Consider the following 17,159-nt stretch of genomic DNA (forward strand, 5'->3'; position numbering starts at 1 on the left):
ACTTTATATATCCTCCATGCCTCTTAAAAAGCCAACTGTAGATTCTGAATTTTGTTCTTTCTTCAGGGCCACAAACAACTTAAGACAGACTAAGTCACGCTAGGAGAGCAGTGACAATGCTCCTGCTTTCCATTATATATCACTAAGTATTACCAGTAGAAACAATCATTATGTAGTTGATCTGACAAAAATAGATGACCGAACATCACATACATTTTCAGAATTTCAAAAATACCGTTGCTTTTTTCTATGTAAAATTTAATTTCAGATATATATCATATATAGTACATATTACCACAATTATCTCATAACATACATTGAACAAGCATTCAAGTAAGATATGTCATTTCTAAGTCATGTACTGATAACATATGTAAAAATTGATATTGATATTATGTTTATATTTCCAAGGCACTAACATGACTAGAGTAATAGTATATTTACAGCAACATATCACTTTAGTCACAGAAGCTTTCTTACCAATGCCATAAAAACGCCCTGAGAGCCGATTTCTGATGCATCTCGCAATTGTCAAAATCTTAGAAAAGAGAACTATTTTCTCATGTGGGGCTTTTGATATCCAGCTTTACAGTGGATAAGATCATCTGGAATTTCTGAGGTTTCCGAAACATCAGTCAAACAAAGTGTGTTTCTCTGCTATAGTATTGGTCATGATAAAAGACATTTAGTCTGGAAAATCAACCCACTATGCGAGATTTTCCATGTAAAAACAAAGTAATCTCCTTTGCAGACCACAGTAGGCGTTTTGTGGAGTAGCGAAATTCGAACAGACGGCCAGAGAATGTCAGAGGTCAGAGTCAACGTTAGAGGTCATTCATGCTCACGTCGATGGTAATGGTCAAGTTCATTTATTTGAGTATTTATTTGCCTGCCGCCCAACGGACACAGCGACTGCCGAGTACCGTCAGTATCGCATCAGGGGCGACTTTTGCCACCGCCGCCCCATGCAATACACTACGTACATTTACAGTAAACCATACAAATACTGCTGTATCTCTCGTAAAACGTCGTACGTTGGCAAACCGTAGCTTAGTCTCGCTAGCTTCCAGACCTCGTCGCTTCGCCCACACCTGATGTCCATATTAAAATGCGGTGCCAGCGGTTTGGTATTAAATGCAGGACTCCCCAACAAGTCAGGAAGCGACATTTTCGCTCTTCTCCATGTCTCACAGTCTGAGTCTGTCTAGCCTATATGGCTGGCGGCGCACTTTTGTACAAGGTCAAATAGCCTCTGTGTTTTGCAATACATTATACCATAATGGAAAAAGCTACAAAGTAGGCTCTAAACATCCCCCTTTACATCTGGGCAAACGGTTATTTTTAGCACCTACATGTACGATTATAATAAAGTTTGATCAGAATATTGGACCTTGCCATAGATGCATACTTCTTGCTGAAACATAATTATGGTGCAATCACATTAAAACTGTGATGCAAACCTGAACTTGTTATCCTGAGTTAAACTAGAACCAAATGTAAGTAACAATATCTCATGACATTGTGTATATGCTGCTTAGTCCTACATATGAACTTAAAATCAATCCTTGTTGAAGGGTCAATGCACCCAAGACAACGTATTTTGCCAAAAAAAATAACTTTTTCGCAAATATTCATTTAATTTTAATGAATTTGTTAACCCAAGATTAAAACATTGGTTGGGTTCACCATGGAGCTAACTCCATGGGTCCATCTTTTAGCTTGTCAAACAGTCGCAAGTGACGTGATAAAGAAGTGTTAATTTATGCAAATTATGCAAATCACCCAATTTCCTTGCTTCTTTCTTCTCCCAATTTCAAGATTTCCAAAGAATTTAACTCCACTCTGGCTGGGTCAAATTCTCTAAAATTTTCACATTATATTTATGTTCTTTAAATGCTATTTAAAAAAAAAACGACTATTTTGTTTGGCAATTAACAGATTAAGTGCTTACATTTTGAATAAGAGGCATTTTAATTTTACCAATCATAATTTTAATCATTTTTTTGAGAGTCAGTCTTTCAATCCATACCATTTCAGAATAAGGATAGATAATGCAATATTAAATAGTCATTTGTTCTACACATACTCTTCTTTCAAGCGAAGTATTACATTTTAGAAAATAGCGTCAAGTTTTTTACTTAATTTTTATCATTAATGCCAAAATTGAGGTATTTTAGGCAAAATATACAACCACTTCATCCTTCAAGTAAACTATTGCTACCATAAACTTCAGAGTCTCTGCTTTTTGAAAATATATCATATTAGGGGGTTTCCTTGTCATCTTTGATCAGGAATATTGCTTTGAAAAAAACTTGGCAACATGCAGCCCCACCTTAATTAAGCAATAATGTATCCCCTTCTTGCCTATAATTTGTGAAAGCACACTTTGCATGACATAGTGTATGAGGTGAAGCCAAGTACATTGTGGAGTGCAAAGTTTGCTCAAGTCTATTACTGGCTGGGAGGGGTACATTATTGCTATTATTTTTTAGTTTTGGTGATACTTATGAATTTGTAAATGTAGAAAATATCTGGGACCACGATGTCGGATAATCAGATATATTATCAGTAATAACCTTAGGCTAATTATGACATCACAAAATTCACTGGAATTGACAAAGCTATAATATAACCAAAGTCGGGGATTAATTGCAATAGAGGTTATTTTGCCACCTAAAGCAAATTCGCCAGCCCTCTCCTCTTATAAAAAATGACAGCTCCCTGTGAAGAAAGATTAAAGGTGAACCAGGGGACTGTGAGATGGTGCAACCATGACCACACTCCCTTCATGGTGTCCATAAGGGAACTTTAGAAAAATATGTTAAGTCTGAGCTGCAATAAATCTTGGCTGAATAAGGACCACACTAATACAAATCATCACAGAGTAGTGGCCTGTAAGTGTATCCCATAATCATTGTTTTGCTCTCACTCAATATTTGGTATGTTCTGTGATTTTTTAGATCACCATCAGGCGAGCTTCACAGCATACAGTGAGTTGCAATCCAAGGCAGGAAAGCTAGAACAACACTACAAAGTCAACTAGTTGCTGAAGGATAGTGGCGAGGTATATTTCTTTCTGGCAGGAACAATCTGTACACTGCATAGTCTCATATCAATCAATATGGAATCCACCAAAATTGAAAGGGCAGACGTGATCATTGTTGGTGCCGGCATTACAGGTAAATGAGCTCTTAGACTCTCTGTACAGTTTTATCACGAAAATCTGGTTTTGATCCCAATGGTCTCAATTTAGTAGTAGTGACAGTTTGAACGCAATCAAGACCGCCATTTTGGTGTAACGCTGAGAAGTTGGAAATTCTGAAGTGACAAGTTCTTAATGCTTCTACATATCGAAGTGCAATGTAGAAGTGTTAAAAACCTGAAACCAAGTTCAAATTTTGAAGTTGGAAAAATGATATGACCCTCTATACGGCATTTATACTACATGTAATTTGTTGAAACAATCAAGAAACCGTAAATAGTTGATGTTGATACTTGATCAATATCAAGTCAAGGTCACCCAATGCATGTATGTGACCTTGCTCAAATTCACAACGCAAGTCCCAGTCACGGAGAAGGGACCATGGGAAAATATGACATATGAACTGTTCTCAGATTTTGATTCAGAATTCAATTATCATCATCATCTACACCCAGGAAATGTTTTTTTAACAGTGTTCACTATGTCTCTCATAAACATATAGGCACAACAGCAGCAAAGATTCTTCATGAAGAGGGTTTTAATGTTATCGTATTAGAAGCCAAGGACAGAGTTGGTGGAAGAGTTCACACGATAAAGGTATAAGACTGTAAAGTGTCAGTAAGTCTGTTTTGGATGTCTCCTTTTTTTTTTAATTGTTTTTGCTTTGTTCCTGGGAGAAAGATAATGTCATCTTAGTGGATAGATGTGACTAGGAATGAGATGTATAGCAGGGATAGGCAACTCAATCCATGGTAGTGGTGCCATGACCAATTTTTGATCATCGAACCCAGTTTGGTAGTCCTGTATACATTTTTACCATACACCTTTCCTCCAGTGTTCAAACTAGTTTGCATGGCCTCTGGAATCATAAATTCTCTGTTCAGGGAACAAAATTACAGTTGCCGCACATCACATCTGCATCAAATACAGACATGTCTGTCTCTTGCATAAAGCTGAAAGGCACTAAATCCCGTTGGGACCTAATCCCATCTAGCAACATATTTATATAATGATTGCAATTTCAAAAGAAGACAAAAGACAGAAATGCCTCATAATCTTCTTAACACCTCAGTCAATCCCGATCCTGGGCCTTTTCAGCGGGGGTTTAAGTGCCCAAAAGAAACTTGAGAAGGCAATTCCATAAATGGAAATAAGCTGAATTTGAAAACAGTGAATAACTGTCATAATGGGGCATGTTAATTTTGACGTTGTGTATCTTTATATTACTACATGTATTTAACTTTGCATAGATATAGCTGTACAATGTTGTAGAAAATTTGTAATTATGGAAATTCCTGGTTGTTCTTTTGATCATGAATTTGTCTTAAAAAAATTAACACATGTAACATTTTACAAATCCAAATTGACTAAAAAGTTTTTCAAGATTCCAGTATGAGCATTTCAGCTTTGGAAAATGAAACTTGGCTGACAAGCTCAACATTAGGTGTCCAATAATTAATGTGGACCAAGTGTACGTGCATGTACATTGTATAGAAAGTTTAACCTTGTTGAAATGTATCCTTTTTTTATGAAACAAAAATAGCACAGAAAGACTGCATAGATTCTGTCATGTCTCAACTTAGTGAAAGGTACATTTCATTCAATTAATTATACTATTCATGTCATATTTCAGACTTCAACATCAGAATATACAAACTTAGGAGGGGAGTTCATTGCCCCCCTTGATCACAAAGTTATAGACCTGTGTGAAGAATTAGGAGTTGAGATTTACAAACCACCACCTCCTGCTGGTTGTCTTGCTTTCCACTCACAGGTATAGTGTACAGCCCTCATGAAAGAGAACTTTGGAATGTATGCATTCACCACATGTCACAGAAAACAGCAGAGCATGATTCTTTGGTCTGCAATGGACCACAGTTACTAAGTCTGTTTGCCCTTTCATCTAAATTCTAGTTTCCCGCTGTATTAATCCAACTTCATCATATCAAATGACAGGGTTTGTTCCAGACATTTCAAATAATAGTACGGCAAGAATATTTTTCCCTCATAAACCTCAAGGCTATGAAAGAGAGAGTTTTGTTTCCCATCCTCACACATGCCGATCCAGACTGGCCATGCCAACCTTCCTTTCATGTTTGCTTTTCAAAGATATACATAAAAGAAATGAATCGTGTGCTGCCCATGGCAGAAAATGTAAATATCTGGAGGACCACATCAATGCACTGTATCCGGTTCTAAACTGAACTTAAATTAATGTCATCTTGCCGTGTGTCAGAATTACCATTGCATGTGAACATTTCTGTTTTGATGTTCATCTGTGGATTGTTAGATCTTTTGAGCAAAAAAAATTGAAAGCAAAGTAGAAAAACACGTCGCTGTATCATTTTTGTTGAAGAACTAGGATGAGAAACAAATGTACAATTTCACTTTTCCATCGCAGAACTTGAACATCCCTTTGTTGTTTGAAAGGATGGATGATTCTATACTCAGAGAAATGGGGGTTAAAGGATTTAATTCACTCATAATTCACTCAATCATTCTCATCCAGCATCTCTCATCCTGTTTTTCTTCCTTCAGGGAAGAACCGTACCCTACAGAACAGTTTTCCCGATTTGGAATCCCATAATTTGGATGGATTTAAACAACTTTTTCCGTGCACTAAAGACTGAATCAGCCAAGGTGGGAATTGTATAGTTTGATTGTGAAATTGATTCTTTTGCAGAAATTCCTCAACTGTAGAAACAGAATCAATGTGGTGTTAGCTGGAGTATGGCTTAGCTGATGGTTTTGAAGATAGATAAAAGAAAAGGTGTTATTCTGCCAGATTTTATTAACCACAGAAAATTACTTGACCATGTGATTTCTTTTTGCTCAAGGTCAAACAGGATGATGCACCACTTCCTGTATACTGAAACGACTTTTCCTTCATCAAAACTTTGTGAAAAACATAAGAAAACATCATCTGAGGCAACGTAGGCGTATGATAAAAAGTTACATTGATTTTGTTTCTTTAAATAAAACCTTCATATTTAATAATCATTAAAGCTCCATTAGCTGTATGTAAGTCTCTGTGTATGTTCTTGTGTTGACTGTTTTTGTTCTGTTAAAAAAACAAAGACGTGTGCTTCTCTCACAATCATACTGAAATTGCCTGATGTCCAACTTGTCAATAATGGCTACATGTGTGTTATGTCCAATGTTTTTGGTGGAAACTGAATTTTTGTCCGGAATTTATTGTAGATGTCAACAATAATACAGCATATTGCACAATTGTGGTTGCAAGATGTGTGCTTCGCGTTTCAACATTTTTGAGGGAGAAAGAATGAGATGTACTTGTTTTATAGAAAAAACATATAAAAAATCTACAGCTATTGTTAGGTCAACCTCAGCATATCTGTTTCTGAGTCAGTGCGTGGTTCAGTCATTCTTCCTTTTTCATCATTACTCAATGCAGATACCGAGGACTGCGCCATGGAATGCAAAAAACGCTGCACAGTTGGACCAAATGACTGCAAAAGAGTGGATAGAAAAAACTTGCTACACCAAGTAAGTTAGTTGAGATTTATTTTCATGTTGCAGAGGCCCACTTGCCATGATATGAACGGAGAGTGATGCATGGTGAAGGATGTGAAACGATGGCAATTATAAGCATAAAAATACAACTTCCATATGAGCTTCATCCAGTTTATATTGATTATCGCTGTCTGCCATCATGGTACAGTCAATCATGTAGATATCATTTCGGTGATAGTTTTAGCCCGTTCTCAGTTTGAAGAATTTAGAAGTGTCAAAAAGGTCCAGTATAGATTACGGAATACTTTTGTGATCAGCACTGGCACAAACCAACACTTGTGTCACAATGTAAAGCTTATCATTTTGTCTCCTTTTTCTGTCAATCACAGAACAGCGAAACAGGTCGCTACAGCTCTGGTGTCAGTTACATTCTGTGTTGAGCCTGGAGAGCTCTCCCTTCTATTCCTGTTATGGTTTCGGGGAAATATCAGTCGTTTGTATTATGACCACTTCTTCTGTGTTCCACCTACATTTCAAATTGATGTGAGTTGATTTTGATTGAGACTTTTGGCAACATTTGTTCTGTTTTAGCCTTTGTTTCATTTTTATAACAGCGAAAGACATTGCGGTAATAGTCTGAAAACAGTCCTAATGCCGATAGCATGTACCTCTAGTACTCATCTGTGTGTAAAAGAATATCTATGCAATACAGGTGCTCCTAATGCTTTTTATAGTGAGTCCCTATGTTAAAAAGATTGCAACAAATAAAGTTAATTAATTAATTAATACAGCTCTTGACTATGACATTTGCTATTTTGAGTAGGTACTTTAAAGAAAGAAGGCTTGAGGCATGATAAACAAAGATGGCACAAGAGACTGCAATCCCCAGTGTAACTTTGGTTTTGGATTTTCCGTTTTCCAATAAATGTCAATTTCATCTGTGTACAGGCACCCTAGGGGACACTACAGGTCCCTTGTCGTACTGTGCATGTTCATCATAAGATAATAATGATCTGATCCTTGGATTGTGTATTTCTTAGGGACAAAGACTTATAGGCGGTACTCAACAGATCTGTAAGAAAATGGTTGCTCCCTTCAAGAGCCAGGTCCATTTGAACAGTCCAGTGCAAGAGATTTCACAGGATGGAAAGAAGGTTACCGTGAAAACACAGAATGGTAACTTCTATGAGGTAATTGCAATGTAGTATGTGGCAACAACTTTGAAATCCTGTCTGTTTTTTCAACTTGTCTGGCCTAGCAGGGCAAGACCCTCTTTTTTAATGCCGAGAGGCTACAAGTTTCACCAATGGTTGTTCTTCATTAAAACTTCTTGCTTAAACTCACCGCAAATTTTGTAATTTAATTGAGATGTCCAACTTAGAACAGAAATGAAATAATTATCACATTTCATCAAATTTGATAGCAACATATTTTGAAAAACAGAAGAAGACAATAATTATATTAAAGTCTGTTTGATGATTGATACATTTCTTTTACTAATTTCATAGTCATCAAGAAGGATTTCTCTGTACCTGACAAAGATGAATATCCATTCCAGCACACCTGTATTGAATATGCTACACTGGTATGTTAGATATAGGGACCCAATGTCTTTGGAAATGAAAAAGTGCAAAAAAAATGACTGTGAGATTACTTTCCCAAAAGAAATGTAAAATGTTTATTGTTGATGGAAGTTTGTCATTTCTGATGGATATCAAATAGCTATCTCATGTAAAATGTTGGCAGTATATGTTTTGCCTACAATAGGCAGACTATGTGATCTGCTCAGTACCCATACCGATGATTCAACACATCATATTCTCACCACCACTGCCCAGTCTGCAGAGCCAGGCCTATCAGAGAATTCCCATGGGAACATGTATCAAGACTATAACCTACTATTCCAAGGCATTCTGGCAGGACAAAGGCAAGCAAAATATAATCATAAATAATATTAATAATAATAATATGACTGAGAAATTCTTAATAATTACAGGATTTGTAACAGACTTAAATAAGTAAGGTCTTTTCTCTATTCAGAAGAATGTCTTCATAATTGACAGTTTTGAAGTAATTGATTCACATACTTTTACAATATCTTTCAATAACTTTTTCTTAGATTTATATAGTATCTTTGATGTCATCGTAGGGACTTGCAGCATGTGAAGTCTTGGTGACTTTCAATTAGATTTTTAGCTCAGTTTTTGTTTCAAAATCGTGTCACTAAGTCTTCACTTGCAGACAAGTGAAGTCTGGGTGACTTTTGGTGAGATGTTTGGATCAGTTTTTGTCTCAAAATGTCATTTTAGACTTTCTCATACATGTGCAGAGTACATGTACACAAACCACTGCAGCCAGTGTGTTAATTCTCAGACATCCTTGAGCTGGTTTGCTGTACACAGGGAAAGACACTTATTTTTTTATCCACTTGCCCTTCGGGCAAGTGGGGGTTCAGTTCACTTGCCCGAATTGGAAAACCACTTGCCCAGTATAATTTACGTGTTTGAAAAAAGCTAAAACATTGGTTTTTTATTTCACTCACTTTATTTTGAAAATTATGTTATCATGAGAAAATGTCAGACATTCTCATAGGGTTCTCTTCACACTTCTAAGCGTGCTGGATGGCTCATTTATATTCCATTAATTACTAAAGCTCCATTACCTGTATCTTTTAGCATTCTTTATGTGATTTTACTTCTGAACTAAAACAAGTTTTTTGGAATTTGCTCTTTCAGGGGTTGGAATACAAGTATTGTTAACTGCCCAGTGAGACTGCATGTGCAATTTTAAACAAGAAAAATAATAATATGTGCCCAAATGTAAAATGGCACCCATGCAAATATAGCAAAACCAGTGTACACCGTGCATATATGCATTTGAATATTCACGGAAACAACAGAGTAGTCCAATGTAATGCATAGTGTTGAATGTTTTCAACTGGGACATGCTTTGTTTTCTTTTTAGTATGTGGGAAATCATAATAACGTTTAAAATGTAAATTTACTTGTCCAATTTTTCACTAAAGAATGTTTTGTAAAGCAGTAAAAGACTTTAAGCTTATCCTGTAAATGGGTAGAATTTAAAGAAAAACAGAGAAAATAGGAAGCCTTTTTAGGTCAACAAATTTCAAGATTTACAGCTAATGGGGCTTTCATATTCATAGAAAAAATTCTAACAGTTCATATGTTTGTATGTTTACTTTCTTGGGGCTTAATGTACAAATAATAACAGCCATTTCAATTTGTACCTTCAAGGTCTTTTTGCTTTTAAAAGTTTTAACTTATCTATACAGAAAGAAAAAATCTGTAGCTATAAAGGAATGTTTTGAAGCTTCTGAAAAATAATGTACTTCTTTGTCATGTTTTTACTGCGCTTATATCAACACCAGCCCTATAAAGTTTGGATTGCCATTGTACTATACCAGTATCCTATGTTTTTCTAATAACCTAGGTGGTCTTATTATTGCTCATGCGCAGACTAAATAGAATTAAAACCAACAACCTAAGGCGTCGGTGTTTTTCAATGTGTGTAAAAGCTGAATTTCTCGATGTCAAACTCGCTCCAATTGCTTCTTGACAGTCATTTTAGAATGGGAAAATTCACAAACAGAGAGGTTGGTCGCCACGGACAAGTAACTTTTGGCTTATTGACCTGAAAATTAAGTCAGTGTTTGTTGAAAATTCAAAGACTTGACCCGTTGACACCAAACATGCTTATGACTTCATTGCATGCGGTCTTGCCACTCACTGTCCCTCAACAAGTTAACATTGAAGAGTACGTTTAGTAAAAGTCCAATTTTATGTGGTGATTTTAACCACTGGACTTTATTTTTACATTATTATAAAAGTTCAAACAAAGCACAAAAACCGCTGTGTTTCTTTTTTTACCGTATCGACATATTGTGAGACACCGTAACTTCACAGTCAATGCAATGAACTTTGGTGAACGTACGTCCCACCAGCTGAACAGCTTTTTCATATGCAAAATCAGCGTACGGTAATTTACGGGTACCGGTGTATTGTTTGAACTGGATTTTATTGACAGCGATTATTATATATATGATTCTTTTCGTCAACTCTTCATGCAATTTTATGAAAAATCTTATGGAAATGTTCACAATGACATAATATGATTATTTTTGTTGTTTAAGTCCGTGTTCCCTCACCAGAAAATCGCTCTCGTGAATTAGATTTCTAGGTAATTATTTTTTCACTTGTCCCGTCGGGCAAGTGGCATCGGAGGTTCACTTGCCCGAACGCGACTTTCACTTGCCCCGGGCAATCGGACAAACCTTAGTGTCTTTCCCTGGTACATTTGGTACAAAATTCAGACACTGAAACCACCACATGCATATGTGTATGCAAGTCAATCTGTTTCTCTTGAATACCTGAAGGATGCACTTAAACTGGTTTGCCTGAATCAACCTCTTGCTAAAAAGGACAAACAGTACGTTCCTACATAGACACTTTCCATATTATCACACCCTGAACAGTTCTGAAAACTAACAGTAACTACTCTTTGAATAAAGCAGGGCTCACTGGTAGCTGTGTCGTACTCGATGATGATGCCCCAGTTAACTTCATCATAGATGACACCCAACCTGATGGCGTATGTCCAGCACTTCTCAGGTAAGAATAAGTGATAGCTGGTATTTCCTCATTTGACTCATACATTTGACTATATTCCAATCAGTCGACAAACATGTTCCTTATATTTCTCAGCATATACCTTCAGTTAGTTTGTTGGTTATCGTTTGTTTATTTTTCTCTTACATGAGCCATCATCATATGTTCTTATAGTGTCCAGATATTGCTTAAACGGGAAGTTACAGGACCATGGGCGCGGCGTACAATAGGGGGATTACTGATGACGCAGCCATTTACATACACTGGGCGGGAGTTTTTTAATTCCCGTGGCATCGCTTTGACCGTATGATAAATTTGAATAATCATGATCAGCTCTCACTTGACATATGCAAAGAGGGGTCAAATGGTCATACAGGGAACACATTTCAAAACATATGCGTTCTTCGACAAAAAGCGGAACATTTTTTCAGTTTATTTTCAACTCAAGTTTAGTCACTATATATTCACAGATATCATATGCAAGACTCAATTACAATGAATGCCTGGAATATGTCAAAATTATGGGATTCTGGGACCAAACACGGCATGTCTGATCAGTAGCGTGGCTTTTTTACATTGAAATAGATTTACGATAATCCAGCTTTATAGGAGAAGTTCCTGTTTAAATGAGAATACCTTACATGTATACATATAAATGTATATAGGGAAGGATGTGTACAAGGTTTTAAAAAGTTATTGTTGTACGCTTAGTAGTTGGTGTAGCCATGATGTATGTCTATGAATATCTTTTTACATGAAGTGTGTGTGTGTATGTGTCGGTGTGGGTGTGTGTGTGGGGGGGGGGGCCTATAGTTCAAATTCTCCATTCATTCACATGTATTAGTTTTCAAATGGTATAAGCACGGCACTTGTTTCTCACTTGGTTGAGATAGAGTATTCTGGTCCCCAAGAGAGATTTTTCAGGATGTTACATTTTGTGTGACCTCATTTTCAGGCATGTGAAGTAAAAGTTTTCACCAGTTTTGTGAACCTCTGAAATTTTATTTCCCCTAAAGTTAACACAGGGTACAGCTGGTATTTTAAATTTCAAGTATCAGTAAATTTTAGGCAATTTGTTTCTCGAATCCAAAACTTCAGTTGAGCCTCATGATTTTTGAATCTTGATCATGGAAGAAAATGGTCAAAGTTTCTTGGGGAAAGTTTGAGCAGAACATTTGAGTAAGGCTTTCTGTGTTCAGTTGCATATTACCTTATGTTCAAAGGGTTTAAATGAAATTTGACTTTCTTTCAGTTTCATCACAGCTGCAAAAGCAAGAACTCTGATGTCGTATACCGTAAAAGAAAGGTAATAGCCATAAGATACTTCTGTGCTATTGTACCAGATTTTCTTGGCTATATCACAAATCTTGTCCATTTAAAAACATTCATCATTACGAAAGTGCATCTTCTCACTGGTCAAACAAATACCATGATCAGACATAGATACTCATCTGTTCAGAAGCTGAGTTTGCCTGAGAACAAATTCAGCACCTCCTGCAAGTTCTTATTCCATTCCCAAAGCATGTTGAAATACTATTTAGCTTGTCAACACAGCTTCCATACGTGTGAAATGCAGTGTTATTGTTTACATTTGAATTGTAGTCCACACCAGAATTAACTTGTCAACAATAATGATACAATTTATGTATGTACAGACCTAGAGGAGTAGAAAATGAAACAATTGTTGACATTAAAAACAAAAATAAGGGAAAAAAAATCAAAAGTTGCAAATTCTTGTACTTTAATCTCTACCTTCCAAATAGAGGAATCAATATTCTCCAGACAGCTTAATCCTAGTCAGTGAGGCATTTGTTGATGTTGTCTTCAACTCTCATAGTTTCTTTTCAAATGATTTCCTACACAGGAAGCAGACGCTTCACGAGTTGTATTCTAGAGTGTTTGGATCTGAAGAAGCAAAACAGGTGAGGCCGATATTGTTTTCACTTCTGTAAGCCTTGCAATATTTTGTAATTGCACATAGAGGCATCATGGCCCGGTGGTTAGGGTACCAGACTCATGATCAAAGGACTTTGAGTTTGAGATCAGGGTCAGAGGTCAGAGACTAGCAAACTCACTACAAGAGAATGCATGGAGGGTTCAAGACTAGCATATTTTTTAATATTTGAACAATGCACTTTACTCCTCATCGCTCAATTTAGTTGCAGATAATGGATGACCTTTCCTGTAAATGGACGTCTCACCCAGTGAATGATAGAGTAAAATATAAATCATAAAAAACAAATTTACTCCTCAAAAGAAAGGATATTCCTGAATAACTATCACTTATGATAGTTACATCATGATGTACAGACAATAAGTATACGCAGGGGAATGTACACACCAGTGTATATGATAAGACTTCATCACCATGGGGTCTTCTGCATCACACTTGAGTCCATAACTGCCCAGTGGCAGGTTGAGCGAAAGAAGAGAATGCTTAGACTGACAGCACTGTGAAGAGATACTTTAGTGGATTAAAAAGATACTTGTAGGCCACAGCTAATGTGTATAGGCAATTGTGTTATATGAGAGTTCTTTTGTTTCAGGATGGCATGTTCTAATTGGAATGTAGCAATGTAAGATTTATTGATGCTTCTACAGCAACCACATTAGTTTTCCCTTTTTGTCAGCACTTTCTTGTAACAATGAGATGTTTTTAGTTTACTCAAAATGATCTCTGATATATCGGAATGTCGTTTTTCCCTTCTCTGTCAACAGCCTATAGATTACATAGAATGTGATTGGTCCTCAGAGCAATACATTGAGGGTGGCTTTGCGTCCTTTTATCCCCCTGGAGTCATCACAAACTACGCAAGGTAACAATTCTTTGTTTTTGTTTTGTGTTGTTTTGTTTTGTACAAAGTTGAAACCTAGGAGGCACCATGGGGTTAGGGTTGCGGTCTCACCATTAGAGGATGGCGAGTTAGAGAACTGGTAAATATGTGACAATATGGTTATGTACACCAGCACATCGTGGCTATGTCATGGTATACATAAAAGACATTGCTACAGATAGAAATGAAAGCAAAAAGCCCATATGGAACAAACCATTATTGCTATTTGTACAGTCGCCTTAAAAAATTCAACCATCATTAAAACACACAATTTGAGGAAAATACACATATTGGCAGTGTAAGGCTCAAACTTACTGGATTCAATCCTATGCAACAATTATCATTTCTATAACAATACGATAGAAACAGTCAAATAATTTATTCACTTTGAGAAGGAAACATCCACAATACCTGGCACTTTGATGTTGAGAAGTGTCCAGAATTATAGGGCCTGGAAGTGAATGCTGCATTTTAAATTAATTTGTACAGTTCTCTAAATAATCTTAGATTTACACTGAACGTTTACCTTTTCTTAATGCCTATCTCTAACATGATGAAGTATTCCATTTTACACTGACTCTCCTGTCAGGTATTTTTTCACTCTTAATATTCCATTGTGCGTTCCAGGAGCGTTAAGTCATCATATGGGAGGATTCATTTTTCGTCAGGTGACAATATACGGCTGCTCACATGTTACTGCATGAATGGCGCCATCGCAGCCGGATCCCAAGCAGCGAGACAGGTACATATAGAACATTGATATCCTTATGCGCCATGCCTTGCTGAAAGGAATGGATGACATGAATCTCAACATTATTGGAACAAAATTGGCCGCCTGCCAACTATTCCTATCCAACTTTTGTTCATTATAATAGTGTGGACCAAGATGTCGCCTGTGCTAGTTGTCTAACTTAGGCTACCCAACTGTGTAACAAAGCTGTCCTTCCAATGGATTTTAATGAATTGCAAAACAATATGTGTGTGTGTATTCTTACAGATATTATTTCTTCCTTTTTCCCGGTCCAAAAGGTGAAAGGAAAGCAGGGCTGTGTCTCAACAGACATCTTAACATATTTCTCAAAGCAGAACAACATGAATAATATTTTTCAATATCGTTGTAGATGTGATTGAGTATATGACCTGCATCTCCTTGGAAAGTTTGACCTGATATATCAGCTTTTTTAAAGCTAGTAAAAGTAAAATTTTCGAAAAATGTTTTCTCAGGTTTTGTACAGGAGTGGCAGGATTACCGGAGAAGATGCCAGCCAGGAAGGGGAAGAAGTAAACATGTTCCCAGAAGCAGTGTTGACTTGGAAAGAAAGAGCTATCCCGTCCGTGCAAAGTTTTCTGCAAATGATCAATTTTCTGATTCTGCTTTGCACTCTTGGAGGTCTCTATATCAGTTGCAGGAAAACACAGATTGATTGAAGAAGGGACGCTGCACTTCAATGATGAACTGTCGTGCTTTCCTTTAACCTGCTCACCCCCGATTCCCTGTAAACAGGTCCACAGCTACCATTGATAACAATGGGTTTAGGCCAAACCATGGTGGTGAAAGGGTTAAAGATTTTTAAAAACCAGAAATACTTTACCACAGTCCGGGTGGTGGGACTGTGACTTTTACCATATAATGACAATTTATTTCTTTGCTCTCTCGCTTTCGATGTTCATCTGTACTGCTGAGCATCAGCAAATCATCAATGTATTGATCTTAAGCTTACATTCAATTGTGTTCACTGTATAACAGTGTTAGACTCAAAAAGTTTTGCCATGGTAGACTTTGAAAGAGCAAACTGTGACAAGTTAATGAGAATAATGAGCACGTCAAATTCCAGAAAACCTTTTAAACTTTGTAAATTTGTTTGCAAAGCCACGGTATTTAAAAACACCTGCATCATCACATTCAAACATAAATTTGCTACTTTTTCAGCACTCATCCTCTGTACTGCAATTTTCTATCATTGTACGCCTGAATTTTGTTGACCTAATATTATATCTATCAAGTCAGTATTTCATATATTTTCATCGTGCACATGGGGCCGGAGGCTGTCATTACCCTACTGCATGTACATGATAAGCTGAAACTGCCACTGATGATCAGCATATAGCATCAGTAACACTACTAATACAGTGGATTTTCAGTTCTTTCAAAGAATTAAGGCAATTTTTCACAAATATGTCAGGCAAGGCTCTCTAAAATGAAATATAGTATTTTTACCTGTATAGTTTTCCCTCAAAGGTGACCTCAGACTGCAAAACTTCAGTCTGTAATTTTAATTTATGGTACACTGACAACAAACCCAAAGTTATGAGACTACATTTTATGAAGAAACATTTCTCTGTTCTTTTATCTGCTGTCATATGTACAATTGAATATTTTGAATATTCAAAGTTCCAAGTCAATGTATTTTGAATCTAGAATAAAACATGAAAACACATCAGTATTGAAGAGTTGATTGTTTCTTTATCAGAGTTTTGCTTCTTATGAGCATTTAATTTCTGTATTGATCATTGAGAATGGGAATGTCATGACAGTTTATGTTCAAAGTTCCCAGGTTTGCCTGTCAATGACTTTATGTGTAACATCTTTTCCTTTGATGAAAAGGCAGCCAATAATACTATTTGTGCAACAAAATGCCATTCATAGACTATTTCTCGGTTGGGGAGAGAACAGTTTTGTTTCTGTTGTGGGAGATACGTGGGTGGACATGACAGGTTGAAGAACTTGTCATCGTCTTGGCAAGTGAGTTGGCAGTGAAATAGAATTGGTTCTCATGGGCATCTTCAAAACTTCGGCAAGCGGAGAAATGAAGGGTGTGACATTTGTGATGGTTACAGACGATTGTGAATAGGGAGAGGGGAAGTGGGAAGATTTGGGGATTGGACTTTGGAAAAACTAATTGGTGGAATGGAAAATTTGTCAAATAGTAGCAGGAGAGTAGTTATAAACAGGCGTTGATTCATCCAAATTTTAATTTTGTTCAAAATAAAGGTTGGGTTAGAATAGCATATTTACGGGTAAAA

General features: G+C 36.6%; 1 protein-coding gene across 2 annotated transcripts; it reads left to right on the forward strand.

The window, feature by feature from the left end:
• The first annotated feature begins 789 nt into the window (after positions 1-789).
• Positions 790-16,573, forward strand: LOC139131477 (amine oxidase [flavin-containing] A-like). Of its 2 annotated transcripts, none has more exons than XM_070697532.1 (15): positions 790-852; positions 2,961-3,179; positions 3,705-3,799; positions 4,836-4,976; positions 5,741-5,842; positions 6,618-6,709; positions 7,066-7,219; positions 7,717-7,866; positions 8,444-8,603; positions 11,208-11,304; positions 12,554-12,607; positions 13,166-13,223; positions 14,020-14,117; positions 14,763-14,877; positions 15,360-16,573. In XM_070697532.1, the coding sequence occupies exons 2-15, from the start codon at positions 3,122-3,124 to the stop codon at positions 15,561-15,563; spliced, it is 1,578 nt and encodes a 525-aa protein (XP_070553633.1). In that variant the 5' UTR covers positions 790-852; positions 2,961-3,121; the 3' UTR covers positions 15,564-16,573. The 2 variants fall into 2 exon arrangements, with proteins under 2 accessions (XP_070553633.1, XP_070553634.1); XM_070697533.1 differs by having other exon boundaries at positions 827-1,240.
• Positions 16,574-17,159: the final 586 nt, after the last annotated feature.

Source organism: Ptychodera flava, chromosome 4, assembly GCF_041260155.1.
Source record: "Ptychodera flava strain L36383 chromosome 4, AS_Pfla_20210202, whole genome shotgun sequence".
NCBI lineage: Eukaryota > Metazoa > Hemichordata > Enteropneusta > Ptychoderidae > Ptychodera > Ptychodera flava.

What these genes read in the sequence shown, in the direction of transcription:
- LOC139131477 (XM_070697532.1), top strand. Translation starts at nt 3,122, where the DNA reads ATGGAATCCACCAAAATTGAAAGGGCAGACGTGATCATTGTTGGTGCC. An exon ending in TAAAGACTGAATCAGCCAAG is followed by an intron (nt 5,843 to 6,617) that starts GTGGGAATTGTA and finishes TACTCAATGCAG; the next exon opens with ATACCGAGGACTGCGCCATG. An exon ending in AGAATGGTAACTTCTATGAG is followed by an intron (nt 7,867 to 8,443) that starts GTAATTGCAATG and finishes TGCCTACAATAG; the next exon opens with GCAGACTATGTGATCTGCTC.